Source organism: Phaethon aethereus (assembly GCF_964289735.1).
Source record: "Phaethon aethereus genome assembly, chromosome: Z".
NCBI classification, from domain to species: domain Eukaryota; kingdom Metazoa; phylum Chordata; class Aves; order Phaethontiformes; family Phaethontidae; genus Phaethon; species Phaethon aethereus.
Genome location: NC_138577.1, coordinates 3,652,728 through 3,662,850, shown reverse-complemented (window position 1 = coordinate 3,662,850; position 10,123 = coordinate 3,652,728). Strand labels below are relative to the sequence as shown.

General features: G+C 42.2%; 1 protein-coding gene across 1 annotated transcript in view; it reads right to left on the bottom strand.

Moving 5' to 3' along the window:
- Nucleotides 1-3,177: 3,177 nt before the first annotated feature.
- Nucleotides 3,178-10,123, bottom strand: part of LOC309415844 (unconventional myosin-Vb-like) — a gene marked incomplete at its 3' end in the record, with an annotated part of 151,388 nt that continues 144,442 nt past the window's right edge. The window contains exons 35-40 of the mRNA XM_082013501.1: nt 9,871-9,960; nt 7,506-7,656; nt 6,064-6,349; nt 4,758-4,932; nt 3,731-3,811; nt 3,178-3,330 (exon numbers count right to left, since the gene is read on the bottom strand). Of these exons, the coding sequence (XP_081869627.1) occupies nt 3,178-3,330; nt 3,731-3,811; nt 4,758-4,932; nt 6,064-6,349; nt 7,506-7,656; nt 9,871-9,960 (936 nt within the window). The remainder of the gene's footprint in view (nt 3,331-3,730; nt 3,812-4,757; nt 4,933-6,063; nt 6,350-7,505; nt 7,657-9,870; nt 9,961-10,123) is intronic.

The window sequence follows — 10,123 nt, the reverse complement described above, 5'->3', positions numbered from 1 at the left end:
CAGAGAAACAGCAGTTGAGAAGTCAGTTACCTTAGTAACAGCTAAAGGCACACAGTGGGAAAGTGCTCAACTTAATAATCAATATTTAAAAATAAAGACAGATCTGGAAAACAGCCAGCTTTCTCAAAGCCAATGCTTTGTGTTAAATTTGTGCTTTAAACAAATAAAGTGCCAATCTGAGGAAAGAAAAGCATGCCTGAGCATAGCAATTTAACAAAATTAGCACTTAAAACCAAATTTTTAAAAAATTGCTAACAGAAAACCTATATTAAAGATACATTTCATACAGAGTCCTCTTCCGGATGGATTTTAATGGATAAACCACATTATCACAGACCACGACATTAAATCCCAATTCCCATCCATGCATACCAAGAGTTTTTAAGGAAGTGTCTTTGTTGTACATATAAATTGTCCTGAAAATGATCCTGAAAACATAAATGGTCCTGAAAATGCCCGTGAAAGACCATTATCCCCTAGAAGACCATTAACCACATTTTATAATTGCGATCAAGAACAAAATTGTTGCGGAAGAGGATTCTGCAGCAACCTGTCATTTAGTCTGAACGGTAAGCATTGGTTTAATCAACCTGTTGGGAATCGCACTCTGAGTAATTTACATCAGAGAGAGGTAGAGACCTGAAAAGCCTGAGAGCAAACTGCTGGCCTAAGGTGAATTCTGAGAAATACATTAAAACTGCCTTACAGAATGACTGAATTCTGCTTTATTTTATTTTTAAGCTGTGATGACTAGTCTAGTGTGGAGAAAAGGGATAAGATCTAATTAAAAAAATTAAATCCCGAGCATTGCAAAAACATTCATTTGTAAAATGTGAAAAGAGGTAGGAACAATAAATAAAAATATTGTAGATGAGCAAGCAACAGAAGAGCGTGGGGCTGCTGGGCGCAGACAGCAAAATGGTGGTGTTATCCTTCTTGTATCTGAAGGGGAGGTGAAGGCACTACTGAATATTCTCAGTACGATGCAAATGCTGAAGGACTGGAGTTCGGAGGTAGTGCTGGTTCTAGACAAGCAAAAAATTTTCTTCTATAATTAGCTGGGTGATGGTTACGGCGGAAAAAAGATAACTGCACCCTAGGGAATGGCCTTAAGCCTGCCCTTCACTGCTAACAGCTGTACTAAACCACCGTCCATTTGAAACAAGGTATTTACCCACCGGCATAGAGCAACAGAATTCTTCATGGCACTCAACTTTCTCTTAAAAAATGTGCTTTTTGGATAGTAATTTACATATATAGTACATACAGGACTATTACAGTTTGTATATACATAGTTTATATACAGGATGTTTAAATCGAAACACACTCATCTAAAAAGGTGCCTGCAGCATGGCTGGATTTAGTGTATCTTTAAGAGACTTCACATTCTATTTTAATCCTCTGAGCAGACAGGGTACCTGATCATAAATATGCCGTCTGGATACAATTTCCACCAACTAAAAGTAGTCAGATGCAACGAGTTGTTTCTTTTTTTTTTTTTTCTGAAAGCTCTTCATCGTCGTGGAATTGCTGAGACTTCAAGAACTGCAACCACAGAAGCGGGTAAGTTAAAACCTACTTAGATGAGACCGTAATGGAAGTGGAAAGGACAAAATATGCTCACAGTGCTAAGACGAGTGGGGCTTTCGCTGCTGCCAAACATGCTGGCTGCATTTTGGCACGCTGAGCTACGGCAGAAGCATCGCCGGCATCGCTCAGCCTCGGGAACCCACCTTTCCTCCTCCTCAGCACAGAGAGCGGCTCTCACAGCGTCCGAGGAGTCAACGTGTCGTGATAAGTACCGAGGAAAATCAACAACTGCTTTCATGAGCAGCTGGCTCCTTTCAACGCCTACGTGGTGAGGTCAGAGGCTTGGTTTGTTTTAATTTATAAGTAAGGAAAAAGAAAAAATCCTTACGGAATGTGAATTGATTGCAATTATTTGATTAAGGTTGCTGTAGACAAAGATTTTGTGTTCACTCTTAAAGAAATGGCTTGCATTACTAACGCACTATCTTACAATTTTTTTTGTGTTAAAACATTTCATTGCTTATCCATTCCCTTTTCTTTTAAAACTTTTTTTTAGCAAGTATTTTTCATTTATCTAAGGCCTGTATTTGCACGACTGGTAACATTTTGGATGGCTATTCAACTGGACAGAATTCTTCCATGGACTGCTATGGCTAGGACTAACCCACTGAACAAAAGCAGTGTGGTTAATCTGTGGCCCAGATTAAACTGGGCTGCTTTAGCATGTCTTAACTACGCACAAGATTTTGTTACGGGCCATGTAAAGAGATCTAAGAACCTCCATAGACACTGCATGAAAGTTTTTGACTTTTAGAAGCACAGGGAAAGCCAACAGTAGGGATCAGGATGCTCACCTACAGAAGCAGCAGGAGGCCTATGGCAGTCCCTCGTCTCAAGATTATGTCACTAGGACAAAATCTTTGCAAGTCACTAATGTAGATTTGGTAATGGAAGAAAGGCCAAACTGCCAATTTATTTGAATTCCCAGGAAGCAGATGCACTGGGTGTGGTTAGGTGGAGCAACAGCATTTCTCAAACATAGAATTTGTGACAAATTCCATGTCAGTGGAAACAAGCAGCGTCCAAGCCCGTTTCCTTAACCGGCACGGTAAATACACATTGTGCCTTCTGCAATTTACTGTCTCAACTCACTATCGTGACAGTTACTAGCAAGAACAAGAGGCAGAATTGCATGTCCCGTTACTAATACATACAACACCGCCTAGCTATTAGACAACTTACATGTCCTTCATGGGAGCATAAGTGTCTCAGATTATGTTTTTCATTTAACTGTCATTTCTTCATAGACACCTATGAAGATTAAAGTTGTCTCCCACTCACTGTTCTTTTTTGTAAGTGGCTTTTGGAGATGATGATGGGTTTTCAATTATGTCAGCATAAAATCAAGCAACAAAAAATAAATCCACATTTCAAGTATCCTTATTCTGAGCTGCAGATTACCAAAAGAATCACATACAGATCAGTCTCTTTTTTACTGTACAGTTTAGCATACATTTATTTCTGCATATTGGTTCTTCCATAAACCTGTTTAGTCCATATTTAAAGAGGTCCTTAAATTCCTTTCATGATTTTTCTTTCTTTGCTGGAGGTCTCTGGGTACAAGAGATGGGCTTAATTATACTTTCTTCAGACTTTGTTGAGAAATTCCAAGTTGAGAGAAGCGGGGAGATGAATAGAGTCCATGGTTATGGAGGATGGGTTGAACGGAAACAAAACTGGGAACATGTGCTTGAAGTCTAACAGCAGCTGTGGGGGGTCATTTCGCTCTTGCAAGTGCATCTATAAGGTACGGGAGAAGAAAACAAATTTAGTATCAGTTATGGCCTTTTCTTTGCATTTGTCACGTTTAACATCATCAAAGGTTTGAGAACGCACACAATTTTAGAGATATTACAAAAACCAGCTAGAATTATTTTGTTCTCTATTGCAGCAGCCTTCCTCTGAGCAAGTATTTACAGGAGCTTCTATACAGACTGTAGGAAACACCACTTCAGAAGAACCTGGCTACATTTTCTACATGACCACAAAGCATACGTATGTCGCAAGTGTGTGCAAACGCAGAGTACTAAATTCAGGACAACGTGCAGCAGCACGCCTATTACAAAATGCCTGAATTAGTACTAATGACATCTGTATTAAATCATTATTATCTCCTCCACTTCACAACCCTTTAATTTACCTGTATGTCTCGTATGAAAGCTACTGTCACACGTTCTTCAAACTCATTCACAGGAGTGTAGAGATTAAGTATCTTTACAATCTGTTGAAAACAAAATATGATTACAGCCATGAGAAGCGACACTTTCTAGAATACAAAGCATCACTAACTTTTTGTCTTGATAGGGCCGTAACAAGTCTCCCATGACACTACTGAGAAGCAGAAGTAGCACAAGTATCATCCTAGTGTTCCTTTGCCTGTTGTAAGCTACGGTAAACCTCTGTGGACCTGTCAAAGTCACTTCTTATGGCAACGTTTGTAAATTAGGAGTAGACTTGAACAGATTTATACAGGGACATGGGTGACCACTTCCCAGTACTTCTGATGTCACCTCTACAACATTTCTCCTGATGCTCCCTCACTCCTGCTTCTCCCCTTCTACCCCTTGGCTACTCTCAAGAACACGTGTTCAAGACGGGCAGATGGAGATACAGGAGAAAGGATCCCCAAGAATCCCTGGAGATCAGATCACACCTCTCGCTTCTCCCTTCCTATGACATTATCAAATGAAGGCCAGGCAATCCAGCAGCAATGAATGCAAGTTTATATCCTCCTGGAGTAGAGTTTTAAAATTAAAGTTGGATCCAGCCAGCCTAAATGGGCAGTTCTCAACCTCCTGTGCCAAAGAGGCATCCTGCAGACCGAGCCAGGTTAGATCCTGGCAAAAGACAACAGGTGGGTTTATCATCTGTAATAAAATCCCAGGTGTCTGACTTATACCGTGACCACCTCAGGGCTGGGTTTCATCTTTGAGCGCTTCTGCTGGAGCTCCAGCGCCATCAGCAGCACTGTATGAGAGGAGCCGCTGCAACCGACCGCCTCTGACAAGGCTCAGTACCAAACGTCAGTCCTGAAAAGGACGAGTTGTCCCCACCGTGGGAATGGCACGCTGAGTCTGGGCAGCAAAGAGCTGGCACCAGGAGACCACCCTTTCCCACTCCTTTAATTATCGGTACCTTCTGGTGTCAATCTCTGCCCTGCTCCCTACCTGCTGGGTTGTGAGCGATGTGCACAACGAGCAGATGGCCTCAGCATCTTCCGAGGTTTTCTTTTTCAGCTGCAGAAGCTGTGCTGCCTGAATCAAGGGCTCTAAAGTTTGGGCTGCTCCACTCTGCTGCAGATTCTTCCCACGCAGCCATTCCTCCAGCTGGCTTATGTTAAACCTGGGTAAGCAGCCAAGATAAGACGTGAGCCAAGACATAGTTAGCATCTCAAAAATCCTCTACGAGACTCAAGGTATGTTGCACTGCTGGTATCTGTGGCTTTTTGTGATGCGTATTTGTGATACATGTGGCAAGAGACAACCACACCAAAGCTTAATACTCAACAACTCAAAGCAAAATTTATACTCCATGTGCCTTAGAAATAGACGAGCCATGTAACAGCTGAATAGCACAAAGGATGTGCTTTTCTACAGCATTCAGATTCGTTCAAGTTTCAAAAGTCAATTAAAATTAAGCTTTTAACAAGTTTTTAAATGCTAACAAAATCTTGCAAGGTACCCAAGTATCTTTGAAAATATCTATGGAAAAAATGCCTTTGCTTGTGTCCCCTCCCAGGCTCAGGGGGAACATGCAAAGGATCCGCTGTGGGAAGGGGAGAGGGTAGCAAAAGGAAGGTTTATATCATTTATACCAAGAAGTAAGTTGATAGATTTATGCCAGGGCTGCTAAATATTCATAATCCCTTTCTGGCAGGTTTGTACTAGCTGTCCTTTCAAATCTCAATCCTTATTACAACACTTGGCTAAGGCAGCAACAGGACACATGGGGCCCTGGTCCCAGCCCAGCAATAGTCCGTGCTGCTGCTCGCCTGCAGCTCACGAGAGGCCAGAGGCACTTCACACAGCGACAGGGGTTTGTCTTTAAGCTCCACCTGCAGAATCAGAGCCTTTGATGCTACAGCACTTGTTAGGTTAAAACCAACAGAGACAGCAGCAGCAGGGAACCATGGAGGCTTCTCCATCGCAACATGTAATCCACCCTACATCACCTGGTGTAGCCTGTGGGCTGTGCAGCCTTCCTGCTCAGGCTGGGTGAGGCAAAGCTGGGGAAAGCCCACCCCAGGGGTAATTACTATAACGTGCATTTAATTCACAAGCCACACAGCAAATTGCGTTGCACAGGGATCACACAGTGGGGGCTAACTTTAACTGCCGCCGCATCAGTCTCCTGCTGAATCCAGTTTCTCCCCTTACTTATGCCACTGCATTTTCTTTTCCTATTTCTACTTCCTTATAAAATTAACAGAACTTCCTTAAGCAGGTACATCCCCGCCCCAAGCCCGTGTCCCACCTTAGCTGCATGCCTGTGCTCCACGAGCAGACATCTTTCCTCAGCAGGAGGTTGTTCAGGGCGACCGCGTTGATCATGTAGAAGAGCTGCTTGAAGACCTGCTGCACAATCTCTGGGTCCAGACCCTGGTCACACATGATGCCGTGGAACATGTTCAGCTGGCGAATGATTGCGTCTAAGCTGTAGGAGCTGTCACCATCTGCCATGCTGGAGGAGCGATTCCTGTAGCCCATAGGTTTGACACCAGAAAGCCCTTGGATACTCTCATTTTCCAACACTGCAGACACTGAAAAAGGAAAAAAAAAAAAAAAAAGCTGAAAAAGCCTGCATCCACCTGTAAGTCACTAGAGGTAGGAACTGATCCTCCATGGAGAGTCATAAACATGCAGCAGTCTCAGTGATGCACACGATAAATGCTGGAGGTCTGAAAGCAGGACAGATCCACGAATTGCTAGTTTACTGTGCTAATGTGAAATAGTTGAAGCATACAAAGCATCTGTAAGGTCACACTTTTTTTCCTTGGTGTTACTACACAGAAATCACCATGCTGCAGAAACTGGGAACACCTCTCCTTTGATCCGTAATCAGTTCTCCCTCTGTGAATACCCACCACAGAGCCTTAAATTCTACACTTAAGGTGATTAATTGGCTCAAAGGATTGGGAGAAATAGAGACAGATTAAAAGTAATAAAACTCTTACAGCCTGAGTAACAGATAGAGGATCAGGACATCGTTCTGCAAGGAGCCGAAGGAACACGCAGCGATGGTAGGAGGTGATATCATTGGATACAGCCAGAATTTGTGCAATGACATTTGGAGGGCAAAGGGAAAGAGTCCCAGATATAGAGGAGACCAGGTTGGGAGCTCAAGGAAAATGTCAGCAGAGCTAGAAAATATAAAGCACTGAGAACTGCTCCTCAGCTTAGCAAGGAAGACAGATTTAGCTGAGGAGGTAACTCTTTGCATACTGACTGGCACACCCTTGCAAAACAAGGTCTTAGTCTCTTCTTCCTCTTCCCAATTCCCCCATAATGTGCATTTCCACCCAGAAAAAATTAAACCATGAACCTGGTCTGGAGTGGAACGCTGTTCCTACGGACCCACCAGCACCACCTCACCTTTGTCGCTAACTCCCCAGCAGAAAGGAAGGAGGAATTTTCTATCAGGGGGAAAAAACCCTCATCCCCATTAGTTTCCATCATGGGGAAAAATAAAATCTCCTCCAGGTTTGCCTCCCTAACACCAGGTCACTGCTAACACGAGGACCTGCTCCAAACCAAGACTTTTTTTGGAACACATGCCTGTCTGCCAACTGCAGGCTTTTCCTTTGGGGAAGAGTCATGCTAGCACCGTACAAAGGTCTGAAAAACACTCAGAGTAGATAATTACAGCAAAAAGAAAAAACAACAACCCTCCTAAAAGCTACTGCACTCTGTACTCACCGACCATGGGTTGGAGTATGCCCTCTGCTATCTTAATGAGCTGCTGGTAGATCTGGATGGAGAGGTGGCTCAGCACCTGGCGGTACTCGGTCAGGTCAAAGTTCTTGAGACAGTGCTCGTTCTGCTTAGGTGTGTTTTGTGTCATGAAACCCTGGGCAGAAGGAGATTACAACACCTGCTTTCATTATTCCACCCATTTATAGGCCAGTAAAATCCCTGTATTAAAAAACCCCACACCTTAGAGTACTGTATATCCAGATATGTTACCGAAGTACATTTTTACTCTGTTATAGGAAAGATCAAGACTCATAAGTCACCTTTGATTTACTCAGCCGTTTGTTCATAAATTATTACCAGAGGGCTGCTTTTTGAAGAAAAGCATCACTAAGTGATATGTTTTTCATTTTAGCTTTAGCAAGGAGCAACGTTTGTATTAACTGCAATCTGTACATGAACTAGAAAATCACATTTCAGTCCCTGAGAAACTTCTTTTAGCTATTTGTTTACCCCTGTGAGTTGCAATTATTTACGGGAAACCAAGTATTTTTAGATTAAGATATTAGAAAATGGACAAAAAAAAATGATAACCACATACTGTATATGCTCTGACAACATTCTAAACTAAAGTTCAGAAACCTCTCCAAGCAACTGAGTTTATTCCCTGCCTTTTGCTGAAGCAGCAGCTGATCTCTGATCCTGCGAACGGATGCTGTAGCCCTGAGTTCTGGGCTCAGACGTTAACGCCAGTTTTGCTGGCAGAAGCAAATGTGATCTAACTTAATTTAGTAACTAACACAGGCGCTTCAATTGCCTGTTCATACGGTCTTATCAATCTGGTGTCAAAATGAGAACTATGCAGCTTTTTTTGTTGTTTGCTGACTGGCATAATGAAAAAATACAACATGTACAACTTGAGTTGACTTCAGAATTTCTCATTTTTCCTGACTAATGAAAAAATGCTGTGCTCCTTGCACTGCAAGATTTCATTTAGTTTGTGATTTTTTTAAAAACCCATTTTCTTAAAAATATGTTGGATTTCAAACTAAAGTTAACAGTATTTGGGAAACTGCTCAGAATGTTTTTTCCCCTGTTTTTTTGCACCGAATTATCAACTGAATTTGCAAATAGCTGGTTCGTTTAACACAATGAATCATGGCAAAGAATGTGAAATTTAAGTGTGGGAGGTTTTTTTACCCTGCTGGTTTTCTGGGAAGGATTTTCTTTCAATGTAATGTTGTTATCCAGGCAGAAGAGGGCAAAACAGAAGCATAACTATTAGTAAGTATTATCTAAATTATTTTTCTTTCTTAATTTAAATCTTGGAAGTCCAGCACTGAGGTTTAACACACCAGTCATTATCTTGTGAATGACCTGAATAGTTAATTTGATTCCATGATTTTTTTTTAATTTATTCTTAAAGCTTGATTGCTCCATATATCTAACACAAATCAAGACTAAATGAGAAATGACATAATTTGGCTGTGCTGAAAATTTTAATACCCAGAACATATGGCTATAAGGATGGCAGTGTGTAATGTATTGAGGACTGTGACTATCTGATTTTGTCGGAAGGGATCAGCTACAATAAAACTTATTTCATGTTAGGAAATATAACTGCGGTGGCAAGTTATTAGAGGATTTCCTTCCCAAATATTACATTATGATTATACATTTTTGCTCTCTCAAAGTGTGGTTATTCTGAATTAGTTGAACAGAATAGGAACAAAATAATCAGTAGAAACTTTCAGAATAAAATTGCAAAACTTGCAACAGTTTTCCACTGTCTGAAAACCTTAGTTAATGAAAAGATAAAGGGAAAGAGCCTTCAGAACAGCCTACCAAAAGGAAATCCCCTGTTCGGACAACTCAAAGTGCATGGTTGACTACAAAATCCAAAATATTCTGTTGTGTGTTGTGTTGTAAGGGTCCTGGTTTCAGCTCTCAAATGTCTTGTCTCGGTGCAATGCCCCATGAACCTCTGGTGTAGTTCATACTGGATGTAAGGAAGAAATGTTTCACACCAAGGGTGGTGAAACCCTCGCCCAGGTTGCCCAGAGACGTGGTCGACGCCCCATCCCTGGAAACATCCCAGGTCAGGCTGGACGGGGCTCTGAGCACCCTGCTCTGGTTGCAGATGTCCCTGCTCACTGCAGGGGGTTGGACTAAGTGGCCTTGAAAGGTCCCTTCCCACCCAAACCATCCTGTGATTCTAGGAGCTTCCTCGTGTTACATCCAAATTAACAAAGGAGCCAAGTCAGAGATGACCTCGTGTCATAGCCCGAGGGAAGCCACTAGAGCCGGGAGACCTGAAGACCCTTCCCTGGTGGAACGCCAGAATACCCGAGATAAGCGACCAGTTTCTTACCGCATCTCCGCTGTACTGCTTTAAACAGTGCAGGAGGCGACATGTGTTTGCCAGCCAAAACGACGTCATCTGAAAATCATCGTTGTGCTTCTGGAGGAACAAAATTAAAACATGTGAGACTCCCCTCCTTTGGTGGGGGAAAGCTGGCATAGCAAGACAAAGTGATTTTGAGTTTCCCCGCCTAGATCAGGAAGCTTTCTCTCTGCAAATGGGCAGCATTAACCATTTGTTCCCTGAAAATTTTTTTTTAAAT